We start from the raw sequence: 19,073 nt of genomic DNA, 5'->3' as shown, positions 1-19,073 counted from the left end.
TAGTATTTATTATTATTGAAATTAATATAATATTAGGTCACATTTTTATTGAATGCTACTATATACCAGGCACACATCATTATTATTATTTTTAATTTTATTTATTTATTTATTTTTTCCCCCAAAGCCCCACTAGATAGTTGTATGTCATAGCTGCACATCCTTCTAGTTGCTGTATGTGGGACGTGGCCTCAGCATGGCCAGAGAAGCAGTGCGTCGGTGCGCGCCCGGGATCCGAACCCGGGCCCCCAGCAGCGGAGTGTGCACACTTAACTGCTAAGCCACGGGGCCGGCCCTGTTATTTTAATCAGCCCTCTGAGGGAATTGGTATTATTCCCAATTTAGAGATGAGGAAATAAGTTCAAAGTGACTTAAGATGCTTGCCAATTTTTCAGCTAGGAGGGACTTGTTTGTATCAGACCAACTCTTTCTGCCTAGAACAACTAGTCTAGAAAAGCTGAAATAAAATACAAACAGCATCCTCAAGGCATCAGAGTACAGTCAAGACAGGGCTTTAAAGAACAAGAACTCCGAGTTAAGAGAAAAGATCAAAATGAACCCAACATTCTGTGCTTTTTCACTCAAGGAATTTGCTGCTGATTCATAACTGGCACAGGGCAGAGAGGATGAGAAGCAGAGTGGTTAAGAGGTTAAGAAACAGAGTAGAGCTTTCTGTAGTCTCAAGGGGCTGGGAGACAAAATTGGAGTTTAGGGTCATTGAGACCGAGAGCTTTAAAGGCCAAGCAAGATCCCAAAGAGAAGAGAAGGACAAAGAAGCAAGCTTGAATTCAGAGCTGCTTTTCCCCTGAAGACATTTGCCAATTTTAAACAGTGGCAAAGAGATGGAGAAACCAAACAAAAATCCTCAAAAAAGATTTCTATTTTGAAAGTAAAATAGAGCTTTCGGCAGTCTCAGTGATGAAGGGAACAAAAAAAGGAGCTCCTATAAAACACCACTAACCCAATTGTTATAAGAGATAGAAAACCTGAACAGATCTAAAACTATTTTAAAAACTGAATCCATAATTTAAGAATTGTTAATTAAAAAAAGCTCTAAACTAAGATAGCTTCACCACAGCATTCTTCCAAACACTAAAGGAAGAAATAATGTCAATCTTCCTAAACTTTTCTAGATAATAGAAAAAGAGGGTAAATATCCCATCTTATTTTATGAGGCCAGTATAACCTTTATACCAAAAACATGCCAAGAACATTATGAAAAACAAAAATTACAGGCCAACTCTCTCTCATAAACATGGATTCAAAATTCCAAAACAAAATCTTAACAAATAGAATCCAATGATATACATTTTAAAAAGAAAATGTATCTTGATCAAATTTGCTTTATTCTGGGAATACAGGGATGGTTTAACAGAGACACAAAAATTAAACAAGATAACACACCATATTAATAGAATAAATGGGAAAAAATCCAAGGATCATCTCAATAAATGCAGAAAAAGCATCTGATAAAAATTCTACACCCATTCATGACGTAAAAGAGAAAAAAAGGGCCAGTGCCGTGGCCTAGTGGTTAAGTTCAGCGCGCTCTGCTTCGGCGGCCTGGGTTCGGTTCCTGGGTGTGGACCTACACCACTCATTGGCTGCCATGCTGTGGTGGCAACCCACATACAAAATAGAGGAAGATTGGTACAGATGTTAGCTCAGGGCGAATTTTCCTCAGCAAAAATAAAAAGAAGGAAAAAACTCTTTAATAAACAAAGATTAGAATGGAACTTAATCTGATAAAGGGGATTTACAGAAAACATTAGTGGTGAACATGCTGAACATTTCTCCCTGAGTTCATGAACAAGACAAGGCTGCCTACTAGTACCACTTCTATTCAACACTGAATTGGTACAATAACACAAGAAAAAGAAAGAAATGGCATAGGATTAGAAATAAATAAATAAATCTGTCTTTATTCATTGATGACATTATTGTATCCCTACAGACTAAAAGAAACTTTAGACAAGCTATTAGAATTAATAGGAGAGTTTAGCAAGATCACTGGATACAAGAATCAATATATAAAAATCAATTGAATTTCAATGAAGCAGCATAAACTATTAAAAATATAAAGTTTTTAAAAATTAATAACTTTTACAATAACATTTGCCATTTAAAAAATTAGATATCTAGGAATAAATCTAACAAAACACGTGCAAGACTCCCACACTGAAAACATTATTAAAATAAAGATGACTCAAATAAGTAAAGGGATATACCATTTTCAAGGATCAAAAGCCTCAAAATTATAAAGATGTAAATTCTTCTCATATTGATCCATAGTCAGTATAATCTCAATCAAAATCCTAGGACAATTTTTTTATGTATGAAAATTGTCAGTTTATTCTAAATTTTATATGAAAACACAGAGCCAAGAATAGCCAAGATAACTCTGAAGAACAAAGCTGGAGAACTTACACTATCAGATATCAAGACTTATTATAAAGGTATAGTAATTAAAGTAATGAGTGTGGTATCAGGATAGACAAACTGACCAACAGACCAGAACAGAAAGTCCTGAAATAAATCTACACATATATGGTCACTTGATTTATGACAAAGGTAACAATACAGTGTGAAGAAGAAGGAATTAATTTTTTCAATAACTGAAACTGGTTCAACTGGATATCCATATAGAAAAAAATGTATCTTGAGATATGAATCATGAATACAGAAAAATCAATTCCAGATGCATTACAGATCTAAAGATGGAAAGTAAAATAAATACAACTTCTGGGAGGTAACAGAAGAAAATCTTCACGACCCAGGGAATAGACAAAGAGTTCTTAAAAAGGACACAAAAAATCACCAGCCAAAAATGAAATGATTGATAAATTGGCGTAAAAGGTAATGATTGATAAATATAGAGTATTTTCATCAAAAGACATCATGATAAACCATAAACTGGGAGAAGATTTTTTCAATGCATATATGTCAAAAATACATAAAGATCTCCTACTAATCATTAAGTAAAAGGTAGATAATCAGTAGAAAAATGGGTAAAAGACTTGACCAGAGGATATCTGTGTAGCCAATTAAGACAAGATCCTCAACCTGATGAGTCATCAGCAAAATGCAAATAGTAAAACCACAATGAGATGCTATTCCACAACTACCAGAATGATTTAAAACAGACACTACCAAGTGTTGGCAAGAATGTGGAGCAACTGGAACTTTCATATGCTGCTGATGGTTGGGTAAAAATTGATACAACCTCCTTGGAAAATTATCTGGCACTACCTACTAACACTGAACATATGCATACATACCCTGTGACCCAGCAATCCACTCTAAGATAAATACCCAACAACAGACATCAAGAATGTTCAGCAGCATTACTGGAAATAGCCAAAAAACTGAAAATAAAACAAACGTGTATCTACTATAGAAAGGATGAATAAATTGTAGTATATTCATTCAATGAAATACTAAATAGAATGAAAATGAACTAATTATTGTCATGTGCAATATGAATTCATCTCACAGACAAAATTTTGAAAGAAAGAAGCAGAACAGAAAATACATATGATTGATTCCATTTACATAAAATTCAGACAGGAAAAACTAAGTTGTGATGACTGAAATCAGGACTGAGATAACAGTTGTGAGAAGTTGTTGACTAGGAGGGGACCATAAGAGGGCTTTTAGGGTGCTGAATTCTTCATCTGAAAGATGGTCACATGTACATATTCACTTTGAGAAAATTCAAGTTGTACACTTCTGACGTGCACTTTTATATATGAGTGTTACACTTCAATTTTTTTAAAGGATTATGGGAAGAGAAAGAGGAGGAGAGAGAAAAAAAGGAGGTGCCTGATATCACATAGCAGTCTGTCTGACTACAAGCTTATGCTCTTAGCTATTACTGCTTACTTATCTTTAGATTTTACCAGTAATTTAGATGGTCTTTTAATTGGAAACTGAGGATCTTGGTGAATAGGACTGATGAGAAAGCCCACTGTGTAGGTCAAGGAACCAGCTCCTTTTAGGTCAGATGTGGCCTTCTTGACTTCATCTGACTGCAATAGTTACAGTACTGTGCTCACCAAAGCCCAGAGATTATTGTATTCTGATAGACTTATTCTTGTAGCTATTCCATTCACAGTGTAAGAATAAAAATTAACCAGTCAAAAAGGATATTCATTTTCCAAAAATTGGTGTTGGAACAACTAACTAAATAAATCTAATAAACAGGGGTAACATTTCTATAAACACAAATGACAAAGATTTAATATTTGTTAATGTTTATCTATTAGTATGAAAAACATCAGGTTTCAAAACAGCATATGAAACATATTACCATTTTTGTATATTAGAATATACAAATACATTTCAATACAATGGGAAAATGGAGAGAGATATATAGAGAGGAAGTCAAGATGGAGGCGTAGGCAGACTCTGAACTCACCTCCTCCCGCGGACACAGCCAATTTACAACTACTCGTAGAAAAATTACCCCTGAGACAGAACTGAAAACTGGATAAGAGGAACTCCTGCAACAACGGACAATCCTAACTGAGGTGGAAGAGGCAGAAACTCCCTTCTGGAGAGGAAAAACGCCGCCTTCACAAGCCACAGCGCCTCACGGCCACAGGGAGCAGCCCAAAGGTATGCAGCCTCCCTGGAGGCACGGGGCCCTGAGCCGGGGAGCGCCCCTGCTGTGGGCATTTTGTGGACCCAGCACAATCGAGATGAGTGGCATAATATCTGACTTTGCCTGCTACTAAAACATTGGGGAATACCCCCAGAAAAGCTGGTTCACAAAGAAATTAAAACCGGCTCTTAAAGGGCCCACGCGCAAACTCACCCATTTCAGAAAGCAACCTAAAATCACCAGAAAGAAAGGTGCACAGTGCTTTGGTGAAAAGAGACTCACCTGATAGGCCCTGAGTGCATCTCGGTGAGAGGTGAGACCTCTCCAGGGACTGGGACATTGGCGGCGGCCATTGTTGTGGCCTGGTGTGGGCGTGCTGACACAGACGCCATTGGAGTTCTCCCTGAGGCCTGCTAGCCCAGGGTCTGCCCCACCCGCTAGAGCACCAATTTAATCCAGCTCAGCCAGGGTGGGCAGCCCACCCTAGAGACTGGCCCCACCCAACAACAAGCCCTTAGGCAACTTGTGGGCCTGCATAGATTGGTGACTGGATTCTCTGCAGCCTGGCAACTGAGCCCACTTCAGTGGGGCAGAGCGTGCACAAGGAGCGAGTGGGTGGAGAGTGTGGGGCGGTGGTGGAGTGTGTGGGGCTCCTGCTGTGGAGAGACTGGGTCCACTTCGGGAGATTTGGGCGCACACACCCTTCAGAAGGTCGGGGCAGGACTGTGTTGACTGTGTGTGTGGACCTGTGGGCGGCAGGGCTTGTCAGCTGCAGAAGACTTGTGCTTCTCAAAGACCCACATAGGGGGTTTGCCCCACCTTCCAAAGCCTGAAACAATTGGGTGCTCCTGTGCCTGAGGCCAGCCCCACCCAGCTGCAATCCTCACAGAGCTGACAAGAGACCTAAAGGCTGGAGGCTTATAGCAATTGTAAGGCCCTGAGCCTAACAACCTGCCACACTGGGGGCCTACTCACTTAAAAGAAATACTGCAACACAAATGTGGTATTAGAACTTGCAGCCAACTGTGCTGGGGCTCCCCACACCTGATAAAGAGACTGAAGGGCCCACAACAACTACAAGCAGCTGAGCATTACAACAGCTGGACAGGAGCATAACTCGCCCTCCCTGGATGCCTACAGGGAGAGCAAACAGGCCACAACAGAAGGACACACGTAGCCCACATAGGGGTCACCCCTGGAACATTGAGAACTGAGGGAAGCACACTGCAGGCCTCCTAAGCCATCACTTACATAAGGTCACCTATCCAAGAGCAGGAGACATAGCTGACCTACCTAATACGTAGACACAAGCACAGGGAAAGAGGCAAAATGAGGAGGCAAAGGAATACATTCCAAGTAAGGTAACAGGACAAAACCCCAGAAAAGGAACTAAGTGAAACAGAAATGAGCAACCTACCCGACAGAGAGTTCAAACAAAGAGTGTTAAGGATGCTCACTGATGTGGGGAGAAGAATAGATGAACTCAGTGAGAATGTCAACAAAGAAATGGAAGATATAAAAAAGAACCAATCAGAAATGAAGAATACAATACTGGAAATGAAAAATTCACTAGAGCGACTCAAGAGCAGAGTAGAGGATATAGAAGAACGGATCTGTGAGCTGGACGAAAGACTAGAAGATATTACCCAAGCTGAACAGGTAAAAGAGAAAAGAATTAAAAAGAGTGAGGACAGTCTAAGGGACTTCTGGTACAACATCAAGCGCACTAACATCTGTGTTATAGGTGTCCCGGAAGGAGAAGAGCGAGACAAAGGGGCAGAGAATCTATTTCAAGAAATAATAGATGAAAACTTCCCTAACCTAAGGAAGGAAACAGACATCCAGGTACAGGAAGCACAGAGAGCCCCAAAAAAGATAAACCCAAAGAGGCCCACACCAAGACACATCATAATCAAAATGTCCAGAATTAAAGATAAAGAGAGAATCCTAAAAGCCGCAAGAGAATGTCAAGTTACATACAAAGGAAACCCCATAAGGCTATCAGCTGACTTCTCAGCAGAAACCTTACAGGCTAGAAGAGAATGGCGTGATATATTTAAAGTGCTAAAAGGAAAAAACTTACAGCCAAGAATACTCTACCCAGCAAGGTTATCATTCAAAATGGAAGGAGAGCTCAAAAATTTCCCAGACAAGCAAAAATTAAAGGAGTTTGTCACCAAGAAACCAGTGCTACAAGAAATGTTAAAGGGACTGATTTAAGGGGAAAAGAGGAGACCACAAATAGGAAAAATTATCTACTTCCATGATAAGAACGTAATGGATAAAAATGCACAAAAAAGAGGTTAGATATGATATCAAAAACATAAAAGGAGGGAGGAGGGGAGTTGAAGAGTAGAGCTTTCAGACAGAGGTCAAACTAAAGAGACCATCAATTCTGTATAGAAGGAGAAAGGAACAGAGAAGGACTACTAAAACACTGAGGAAAAAAAGTTAAAAAATGGCAGTAAGTACATACTTATCAATAGCTACTTTAAACTTCAATGGACTAAATGCTCCAATTAAAAGGCATAGAGTGGTTGATTGGATAAAAAAACAAGACCCATATATATGCTGCATACAAGAGACACACTTCAGACCTAAAGACACTCACAAACTGAAAGTGAAGGGATGGAAAAAGATACTCCATGCAAATGGCAATGAAAAGAAAGCTGGGGTAGCAGTACTCATATCAGACAAAATAGACTTTAAAACAAAAACTGTAAAAAGAGACAAAGAAGGGCATTACGTAATGATCAAGGGAACAATCCAACAAGAGGATATAACACTTGTAAATATCTACGCACCCAATGTAGGTGCACCTAAATATATAAAGCAATTATTAACAGACATAAAAACAGAAATACACAGTAACACAATAACAGTAGGGGACTTTAACACTCCACTTACACCAACGGATACATCATCCAAACAGAAGATCAATAAGGAAACGTTGGCCTTAAATGATACACTAGAACAGATGGACCTGGTAGATATATACAGAGCATTCCATCCAAAAACCGAAGAATACACGTTCTTTTCAAATGCAAATGGAACATTCTCCAGGATTGATCACATATTAGGCCACAAAACAAGTCTCCATAAATTTAAGAAGATTGAAATAATACCAAGCATCTTTTCTGACCACAACGGTATGAAACTAGAAATCAACTATAGGAAGAAAATCAGAAAAGCCACAAATACACGGAGATTAAACAAAATGCTACTGAACAATGACTGGGTCAATGAAGAAATCAAAGAAGAAATCAAAAAACACCTGCAGACAAATGAAAATGAAAATACGACATGCCAGAATTTATGGGATATAGCAAAAGCGGTTCTAAGAGGGAAGTTTATAGCAATACAGGCCTATCTCAACAAACAAGAAAAATCTCAAATAAACAATCTAACAATGCACCTAAAGGAACTGGAAAAAGAAGAACAAACAAAGCCCAAAATCAGTAGAAGAAGGGAAATAATAAAAATCAGAGCAGAAATAAATGAAATAGAGACCAAAAAAACAATAGAAACAATTAATAAAACCAAGAGCTGGTTCTTTGAAAAGATCAACAAAATTGACAAACCTTTAGCTAGACTCACCAAGAAAAAAAGAGAGAAGGCACAAATAAGTAAAATCAGAAATGAAAGAGGAGAAATTACAACAGACACCTCAGAAATACAAAAGATTATAAGAGAATACTATGAAAAGCTATATGCCAACAACTTCAACAATCTGGAAGAAATGGATAAATTCTTAGAATCATACAACCTTCCAAAACTGGATCAAGAAGAAATAGAGAATTTGAATAGACCAATCACCAGTAAGGAGATCAAAACAGTAATCAAAAACCTCCCCAAAAATAAAAGTCGAGGACCAGACGGCTTCCCTGGTGAATTCTACCAAACATTCAAAGAAGACTTAATACCTGTGCTTCTCAAACTCTTCCAAAAAATTGAGGAGGGGGGAAGCTCCCTAACTCATTCTATGAAGCCGACATTACCCTGATACCAAAACCAGACAAGGACAAAACAAAAAAAAAAGAAAATTACAGGCCAATATCACTGATGAACATCGATGCAAAAATCCTCAACAAAATACTAGCAAATCGCATACAACAATACGTTAAAAAGATTATACACCATGATCAAGTGAGATTTATTCCAGGGATGCAGGGATGGTTTAACATTCGCAAATCAATCAACGTGATACACCACATTAATAAAATGAAGAATAAAAATCACATGATCATCTCAATAGATGCAGAGAAAGCATTTGACAAGATACAGCACCCATTTATGATAAAAACTCTGAATAAAATGGGTATAAAAGGAAAGTACCTCAACATAATAAAGACCATATATGAGAAATCCACAGCTAATATCATCCTCAATGGTGAAAAACTGAAAGCTATCCCTCTAAGAACAGGAACCAGACAAGGATGCCCACTCTCACCACTCCTATTTAACATAGTACTGGAAGTCCTAGCCAGAGCAATCAGGCAAGAGAAAGAAATAAAAGGGATCCAAGTTGGAAAGGAAGAAGTGAAACTCTCACTATTTGCAGATGACGTGATTTTATATATAGAAAACCCTAAAGAATCCACCAGAAAACTTTTAGAAGTAATAAACAAATGTGGTAAAGTTGCAGGATACAAAATCAACATACAAAAATCAGTTGCATTTCTATACACTAACGACGAAGTAGCAGAAAGAGAAATTAAGAATACCATCCCATTTACAATTGCAACAAAAAGAATAAAATACCTAGGAATAAACTTAACCAAAGAGGTGAAAGAGCTGTACATGGAAAACTATAAAACATTGCTGAAAGAAATTGAAGAAGACACAAAGAAATGGAAAGATATTCCATGCTCTTGGATTGAAAGAATTAACATAGTTAAGATGTCCATACTTCCTAAAGTCATCTATAGATTCAATGTAATCTCTATCAAAGTTCCAACAACATTTTTCACAGAAATAGAACAAAGAATCCTAAAATTTATATGGAACAACAAAAGACCCCGAATAGTTAAAGGAATCCTGAGAAAAAAGAATAAAGCTGGAGGTATCACACACCCTGATTTCAAAATATACTGCAAAGCTATAGTAACCAAAACAACATGGTACTGGCACAAAAAACAGACACACCGATCAATGGAATAGAATCGAAAGCCCAGAAATAAACCCACACATCTATGGACAGCTAATCTTTGATAAAGGAGCCAAGAACATACAATGGAGCAAAGAAAGTCTCTTCAACAAATGGTGTTGGGAAAACTGGATAGCCATATGCAAAAAAATGAAAGTAGACCCTTACCTTACACCATACACAAAAATTAACTCCAAATGGATTAAAGACTTGAATGTAAGACCTGAAACTGTGAAACTTCTAGAAGAAAACATAGGCAGTACGCTCTTCGACATCGGTCTTAGCAACATATTTTCAAGCACCATGTCTGACCAGGCAAGAGAAACAATAGAAAAAATAAACAAATGGGACTACATCAAACTAAAAAGCTTCTGCACAGCAAAGGAAACCATCAACAAAACGAAAAGACAACCTAACAATTGGGAGAAGATATTTGCAAAACATACATCTGATAAGGGCTTAATCTCCAAAATATATAAAGAACTCATGCATCTCAACAACAAAAAAACTAACAACCCAATTAAAAAATGGGCAAAAGACCTGAACAGATATTTCTCCAAAGAAGATATACAGATGGCCAACAGACACATGAAAAGATGTTCAAAATCATTAACTATCAGGGAAATGCAAATCAAAACTACAATGAGATATCACCTCACGCCCGTCAGAATGGCTATAATTAACAAGACAGGAAACAACATGTGTTGGAGAGGATGTGGAGGGAAGGGAACTCTCATACACTGCTGGTGGGAGTGCAAACTGGTGCAGCCACTATGGAAAACAATATGGAGATTCCTCAAAAAATCAAGGATAGAACTACCATATGATCCAGCTATTCCACTGCTGGGTCTTTATCCAAAGAACTTGAAAACACCAATTTGTAAAGGTACATGCACCCCTGTGTTCATTGCAGCGTTATTCACAATAGCCAAGACTTGGAAGCAACCTAAGTGCCCATCAAGGGACGAATGGATAAAGAAGATGTGGTATATATACACAATGGAATCTACTCAGCCATAAGAAACGATGAAATCCAGCCATTTGTGACAACATGGATGGACACTGAGGGTATAATGCAAAGTGAAATAAGTCAGAGGGAGAAGGTCAAATATTGTATGATTTCCTTCATTAAGTAGTAGATAATAACAATAATAAACAAACACATAGAGACAGAGATTGGATTGCTGGTTACCAGAGGGGAAGGCGGGAGGGAGGAGGGCGAAAGAGATAATTTGGCACATGTGTGTGTTGATGGGTAGTAATTAGTATTTTGGTGGTGAACATGATGTAACCTATGCAGAAATAGAAGTATAATGATGTACACCTGAAATTTATACAATGTTATAAACCAATGTTACTGCAATAAACAAAAAATTTAAAAAAAAAATTTTCATGAGCCATAAAAATTTCAGTGCATATTAAAATAATTAAAAAGTTAATACATAAATAAATAAAATATAAATGATTTGAAAAACAAAGAAAGATATATAAAGATATACAGCAGGAGTTAATATAATTAACATAGTTATTGCTTAATGTTTATGAGTGATTTTTCTTTTTTCTCCTATATTACTATTTTCAATTCTTCTGATACGAACATATATTACTTAAGTGATCAAAAAAATCTTTAAAAAGTACCTATTATGAGATTCCATACATATATATATATAGTTCATAAAGAAGCAAAACTAATTGTTAGAAGTCAGGATAGGGATTATCTTTGGGGATATAGGTAATGATTAGAATGGGGCATAAGTGAGGCTTCTGGGATGCATGTAATATTCTATTTCTTGACGTGAGTACTAGTTACATAGGATGTTAAGTTTGTGAAAAGTCATCAAGCTGTGCAATTTTTTCTATGTATAATTCAATAAAAAGTTTACCAAAAACTCTGAGTGTTTTTGCTTCCCTAATAAAAATATTTTGCCAACTGCTTTGCTTTTTCTCATATACAGTCTCTAATATATTTTTTCCCTCTGTGGATCAGTTGTCTACAATCAGAAAAAAAAATCTCCTCCTTAATATAGAATTATAAGTTTATTCTGAGCCCAGGTTATATTATCAACATTTTAAAATTAACTATTTACATAAGTTTGGTTTCTCATCATTTTCTTTTTCCCTTACAACTAAAATGTATTTTTTTTTAATTTACCTAAATGAAAATTCTGGTTATTTTAGTTCAGTTAAATAAAATCTTATGGCATAGAAATCTTATGAATGTAACTTCGATTTAAATGTTAAAAGTTTTATTACAGATATTATTAGTTATATCACTTATATTTACCTGATAATGAGGTTTATACCATTGCTTTAAGTCCCAATCCCAAAGAATCATCTGAAAAAAAAAAAAGTTCACTTAGTTACAAACCAGAAATAAACAAATACATGTAAAGAAAAAATGAAGCATCTTCAATTACAAATACCTTAAATAGCTTAAAGTTTGGGAGAGGAATTGGGAAGGTGAGAATAAAAATCCTCTCTAGACAGATTATTTCATTAATTATACAATCTGTGATTGAGAAATCAAAAGAATAGTCAGAATAAAGTCACTAAAATAAGCTATATTAACCTTCAAAATATCTATTACCACAAAAAAGAAAATATAAATCCAAAGTCATATCCAGTCACTAAAAACACAAGAGAAATTACAAATCATCAGACACTCTCCCCCTGCCACTCTCTCCAAAGATCATCTCTGATCTTAAACCAGTGTCAATAGGTGGTGCTGTTTCCTTACCAATAAGGCAATTCTGTCAAAATAAAAAGTTTGTCCTTGTGGTTAGATTAAGTATAAGGGAATGGATTTACAAAAAGCAACACACTCTCCTTTTGATATTCAGATAATTAGCAACAGTGTTCCTGTTTGTCTCCTTTAAAGGTTATCAACAGTAACTTCTGGGCCAGACCTGTGGCTTAGCGGTTAAGTGCGCGCGCTCCGCTACTGGCGGCCCAGGTTCAGATCCGGGCGCACACCAACGCACCGCTTCTCCGGCCATGCTGTGGCCGAGTCCCACATACAGCAACTAGAAGGATGTGCAGCTATGACATACAACTATCTACTGGGGCTTTGGGGGAAAAAAAAAAAGGAGGAGGATTGGCAATAGATGTTAGCTCAGAGCCGGTCTTCCTCAGCAGAAAGAGGAGGATTAGCATGGATGTTAGCTCAGGGCTGATCTTCCTCACAAAAATAAATAAATAAATAAATAAAATCTCAAAAAAAAAAAAAAAAAACAGTAACTTCTTAGTCCCAGCTTCGTTTTTTCCGGCCCTTCTTCCTAGCAGGCTTTCTGGCTGCTTCCCTTTCCAATAGTTACTATTCTCAAGGAAATAAAACCAGCTTTAATTTAGGAAGCTATAACTGCTATCTATGATTAACTCTAAATTTCTTCTAAGTTTACTTAGTTAATAAATAGGTTTTCTCCTTTTGCCTAAATAATTGATTATAATTGCGATTTTCTACATAGCTTTGGCCCCTGGTCTTGAAATAAGCCTAGTTAATTGGTAACATAATCACATAATTTCCATATACTTAACTACTTCTGTTGTTTCTTGTCCTTGGTCTTAAGTCTCCTGGTTGCAAATGATCTTAAAGTATTACCTACTCTATCATTGATCAAATATTTCACCAGGAGTTGGCAGATTTTTTTCAGTAAAGGTACAGGCAGCAAATATTTTCGGCTTTGCAAGCCACATAAGGTATCTGTGGCATATTGTTTGGTTTTTGTTTGTGTTTTACAACCCTTTAAAATGCAAAAAACAAAAAAAACACACACACATTCTTAGCTCGAGGGCCATAGAAAAAGAGGTTGCTAGCAGGATTTGGTCAATGAGCTGAGGTTGTTGACCTCTATTTCAGATAATATACCCACCCTTAATCACATAAAAAATTGTCAGTTGTCATTATCACCATCTCCTTGTCAACATTCTTGCAGAAGATCATCTCTTGCCCGTGGAGGGAAACCTATTTCTTCCCCAAGAAAATACAGACATACTATAACCACTTAGAAAATTCATGGACCAGTGCCCACAAAATGGCTATGGTATATAGCTACATGCAAAGTATATCATATATACGAGAAGACTCAACAAATTTTTGCAGTATTTTATATGGCCCTAAGTGTGGTCCTGATATAATTATTTGGAGTTGTGATTTAACCAGTATACATTCTAGATTCTAGAGACATTAATTAATTTGTTTAAGATGTTAATAACTTCCTAAGAATACTCACATTAATATTAACATAACCTAAAATCCCTGTTTCTTTTATACTTGATATTGCTATGCTCCATTTTCTCCATGCTATTCTTATACAATTGGCTTTTTAGACCCAACTGCAATACTCTTCTTCTGTCCTGATTTTAGCCTGTTAAAGTTTCTTTGGAGACTGAGGATGTCAACTAGCCTATTCACCATTTCTCTCATCATCATGACATCTGTAAATCTGATATTTTCTTAAGTTCACTAATAAAACTACAAAATAGACAGAAGTGAAGACAGATCCACATGGTGGGTCACTAAAAATTACCTACGAGATAGGTGTCAATTCACTAATTTGCATTCTGAATCTACAAACTTACCCAACTGTACTATCATCCAACTCATACTTCTACTTTTCTTCTACAAGCATACCATCAAATAGTGACAAATGTCTATATTTCATTTCCCCAATTCATTAGACTAAGAAGAAGTAGGGGGCGGCCTGGTGGCCCAAGAGGTTAAGTGCGTGTGCTCCGCTGCGGGGGCCTGGGGTTCGGATCCTGGGCGTGCACTGACGCACCGCTTGTCAAGCCATGCTGTGGCAGAGTCCCACGTAAAGTAGAGGAAGATGGGCACAGATGTTAGCCCAGGGCCAGTCTTCCTCAGCAAAAAGAAGAAGATTGGCAGATGTTAGCAGAGGGCTGATCTTCGTCACAAAAAAAAAACAAAGAAGAAGCGGACTTTTTGTTAACTCAAGCGTACTTTCATTAAGATAGTTTCTGAACACTGAGTCAGTTTTCCTTGCCCCACCCCCAACTTCATTGACCTTATGATTAAATAAATATTATCTTTTTAAATAGTTACACTCTGATACCAAGAGCCATATTTGTATTCATATCATGCATCCTTAACAGGAGTCGTATCACTCCCAAGAAGGTGAAAATTGGTTCTTGGGAGCAAGAAAAAATAATGTTAAAAATATTAAAGTGGTTTGTGGCCCTGCAAATACCACAGTACATAAACAAAATACTGTAAATCTATGGTATTAAAATTTCATAGACGGGGAGGGATGATTAGGGAAAAAATCTCTAAAAAGGCTCCTTAGGGGGGTGATAATGAAACTAAGGTTGAGAAACACTGATATAAAGTAGTTCTACTTCTTGTTTGTAAGAGCAACATTAGCTCACACTCTGAGAAAGTTCCCTAACGCATTGAGGCCATTCTGAGGCTGCCTACTCAGAAGCTACTGCTAACATGAGGTAATGTGCACCATCTTTTAATCATACTCTTAGAGGTCTCTAAAAACCTTACTAGGTACAATGTGTTTTGTTTTTTTTTTCCCTTTATGCTTACTCTTTTTAGATCTCTCTACTGTAGCATTTTGTATTGTAGACCATCTCCCTTAAACAATTCACTCCTCCCTGGCCCTTCATCCCATGATCATGGTTTTCTCTCACTTGTACTTGCTAGGTTGGCTTTGAATTAACTCTTTAGCGGAAGCTCATTCTTACTTGCAGTCAATTTCTCTAGGATCAAAAATCACATTTACCAAAACGCAGCATGTCTTGGCCTGAAATCCCCTGCATATTAGGAACTGAAAACGGATACAGTGAAAGCCACAAATTGCTGGTAGACTGCCTTTTGTGTGATTTGAACAACTAGAATATTATTGATTTTGAGAAAACAAAATTTTCTGCATAATTAGTGGAAGATGTATGATCCAGGAATTCTGCAGCTAGGTATATCTTAGAGCAGTGTTATTAAAAGTGTGGGCCACAATAAAATAAATACAGAAATTACACGTTCAGAAATTTTCATAGCAATTGTTGAGACATTTTTAGTGTATTTTACAAAAGCATCAATCCACAACAGATTGGGGGAAAAACCCCAAAGCTTGATCTCTTACTATATAGTTTGACACCAGGAGACAAGAACACAAATGCACATAGCTGTACTGTTTGGGGTAGCAAGAAAACTAGGTACAATCCAAACTCCATCAATAACAAAATGGAGAAATTTCGGTATATCCATACAATGGAACACAACAATGAAAGTGAATGAAGTACAGCTACATACCATATAAATGAGTCCCAGAAACAAATGTTGAATAAGAAAAACAAGACACAGAAGGATACACAGAGTATAATTTCATACATGTAAAATAAAATATACATTGAAATACACTCTTTAGGAACATAAATATATGGAAACTATAAAGAAATTCAGGATGGTGATCATCTCTAAGGGAGAAGAGAAGGACACTGGATGGGAGTGGCACACAGGGACTTCAAAGTTATTGGTAATGTTCAAAGTTAATGGCAATGGTGGGTAGATAGTGTTTGTTATCCTTAGTCTCTACACTTGACACATATTTCATAAGTATTTATTCAACTTCAATAAAAAAATTAAGAATTTAGGGAAGTAAAGAAGTAGAGACAGTGACTAGAGAAAACTCTTGAGAAATTGTGCTGTGAAAGGCTAGAATGAAATGGAGCAATATTTGGAAAAAAACATGGGGATAATACTTTTGTTGTTGTCGTTAACATGATAGGTTCTAGAGCTTGTTTGTACTTGATAGGAATGATCCAGGACAGTAGGAGAACTAATGATGTAGGACAGAGTGAGAGAGAACCAAAGGAGCAAAATCCTTAATGAAAATATTGCTCAATGTCTCTATAACATTAGCACTTAGATAAAAATTTAAACTAGGAAACAGTAACAGAGAATTAGCCATTATTTATCAAATTACGATAAAAATTTAAACTAGGAAACAGTGACAGAGAATTAGCCATTATTTATCAAATTATGATCTGCGAATCACTAGTTGTTCCTCGGGGTCTGAAATAGTTACAGGGAAAAAAAGAATCGATTTAATTTACATATATTTGAAAACTGTGAAATGTGAAATTAATTCTGATATCCACAGAAATATCATCATCATCTTAATAACCATTATATTCTTAAAAGCTGGGCAGGTGCCCTAAGGCCTGTGTTATTCTGTAATAGTACAAATCATCTTAGCTAAAGTATTTTCATGTCATTCAAATATTATTGTTTATATCACTTAAATTTGCATTTTCATTGTGTTGTATTATATCCCTAATCAAAACAATAAATGGCTAAAAATTGGTTTCCTAAAGCTTAAAGTGTTGATAAAAATAATAACATAAATAACTCAGAATAAATGCTAAGCCTAGATCAAAAACAAGCTTAATGCAAATGAAATACTAATCTGTGGGTGTCATAATACCACACAAAACCGTAAAAACAAAAACGTTACTAGGACATACAACAGTGACTATCTAAAAGCCAGATTTTATTTTTTAAACTTGCAATTCATTCACCCTATATTCTTCTGCATGTTGTCTACGTTGAAACTTTATCAAATAATGATAGGAAGCCATGGAAACTTTTATGACATATTCAAACAGAACATGAAAACTTTTTTGGTAACCAACAGAATTTTTATAGAACAAGCACATAATGCTTTCTTATATGAAACTAAAGATTTTTGTTCCAAAAACAGAAGAGACCAAAACTACAGAGGAACCAATCAGATTCTGTGCCTCTCAGCAAAAGACATAAAAAAGCACATAAAAAAAAGCAAAAGCACACACAAAAAAGATAAACTATTGCCGAGACACTTGTAAAACTAGTCACACAGATGATAAACATTATGCTGGAATAGAGAACAGATCAAATAATTTCCAAAATGTATTTATCATATGACACCCTGGGACATCACAGAATTTAAAAGGCATATAATGCAAAAGAGTAATTACTGTCATTTTTGTACACAGCAGATAATTTACTACTGGATAAATGCACTCATGTGTTGAGTCCAAATCAGCCCTTGGCGTGTGTGTGATACATATGAGGAAGGATGGTAGACAACTTTTTGTGCTTATCACTGAAAAACCCATACTACAAAAGATGCTTTTTTTTCCTATTTAATGTTTATTTTGTGAACAATGATAAAGACTGGAAAAAGCGTGTTGGAGTTAGTTCTGAGAGAAACAGGTTATCTGTACAGCAAGGAAGAACCTTGCTAAACAACAAGCATCTCCTAACTGCAAATCTACACGCTACTTTATTCACAGAAAACAGTTGGTGGTTAAAACACAGATGCTGGGCCTGATCAGTGTTAAAGAAATAGCATAAATGTAAATGCACTCAGTTTTGGCCACAAAGTATACATCTTTTCAGTGTGCTGTGGAAAAATGGAGCAAATATAAAAATACAAAAAAGAAAATATAAAATATAAACATAAACAGCAAATATAACAGAAGTATTTTCCTCAATAAAATGGAAAGAACGTCTATTTCTCAAGCCTTTAAGTATGATAATGTCCATTAGTTTGGCAACTGACAAAGCCCTAAAAATAATCTTCAGTGAGAAATCTCTTTATAATTCCAGGGTCCATGCTGAATCTGACTATTCAGAATCAACAGCCAAAAAAGACTTGCTGCCTTCCATCATGAATTGTAATTTGCTTGGGTTTATCTATTTAAGAGAATTAGAGAAAAGATAAGAATTTTGGTTGGATATAGAATAAAGCTACAACATACAATCTATTTACTCATCACTGAGCTGAAATAGAGATACCTTTAATATTGCAATGTTCATGGATATAAAAATATTGTAATTTTTTAGTTTTTAAAAATTATGATGAATCATTTTTACACATTTATCTAAAACTAGTAGGAGCCTACCATGCATACTGAATACATAGTGGATGGTACACGGATATTAAAAGTTTAAGAAACATTGGTAAAAGCATTCATTCCCCTCACATAATAATCTGTAGCTCTTTTAAAATCTTACTTCTAAGTAATAGACAGTTTATGCTCTGTACACACATTGTCCCCAAGTCAGCAAAATTTTAGGCATCTAAACTTCAATCCCAATACCCAAGTAGATCCTGTAAATAATTTAAATATAAAAATAATTAACATAGCTAAATTTTGAATTGCAGTAAAAAAAGAAGTTATAGTGACTATGGTATGTTCTCAAAATATGGTTCTGTTATACAAGACATCATTTAATGAAAGCATGAAATTTTAACTTGCTGTTTTTAGGAGTTTCTATTATTATACAGTCAGGCATCACTTAACGACAGGGATACG

The 19,073-nt window shown here is 36.1% G+C and overlaps 1 protein-coding gene across 2 annotated transcripts in view; it reads right to left on the bottom strand.

The window, feature by feature from the left end:
• PDE3B (phosphodiesterase 3B) overlaps window positions 1-19,073 on the bottom strand; it is a 179,149-nt gene that overhangs the window by 69,142 nt on the left and 90,934 nt on the right. For both annotated transcript variants that reach the window (XM_058546034.1, XM_058546035.1), the window contains exon 2: window positions 12,034-12,084. In XM_058546034.1, coding sequence (XP_058402017.1) covers window positions 12,034-12,084 — 51 coding nt within the window. The remainder of the gene's footprint in view (window positions 1-12,033; window positions 12,085-19,073) is intronic.

Source organism: Diceros bicornis, chromosome 7 (assembly GCF_020826845.1).
Source record: "Diceros bicornis minor isolate mBicDic1 chromosome 7, mDicBic1.mat.cur, whole genome shotgun sequence".
Lineage (NCBI taxonomy): Eukaryota > Metazoa > Chordata > Mammalia > Perissodactyla > Rhinocerotidae > Diceros > Diceros bicornis.
Note: the sequence above shows the minus strand (reverse complement) of the source record. Positions and strands in the feature narration are given on the sequence as shown.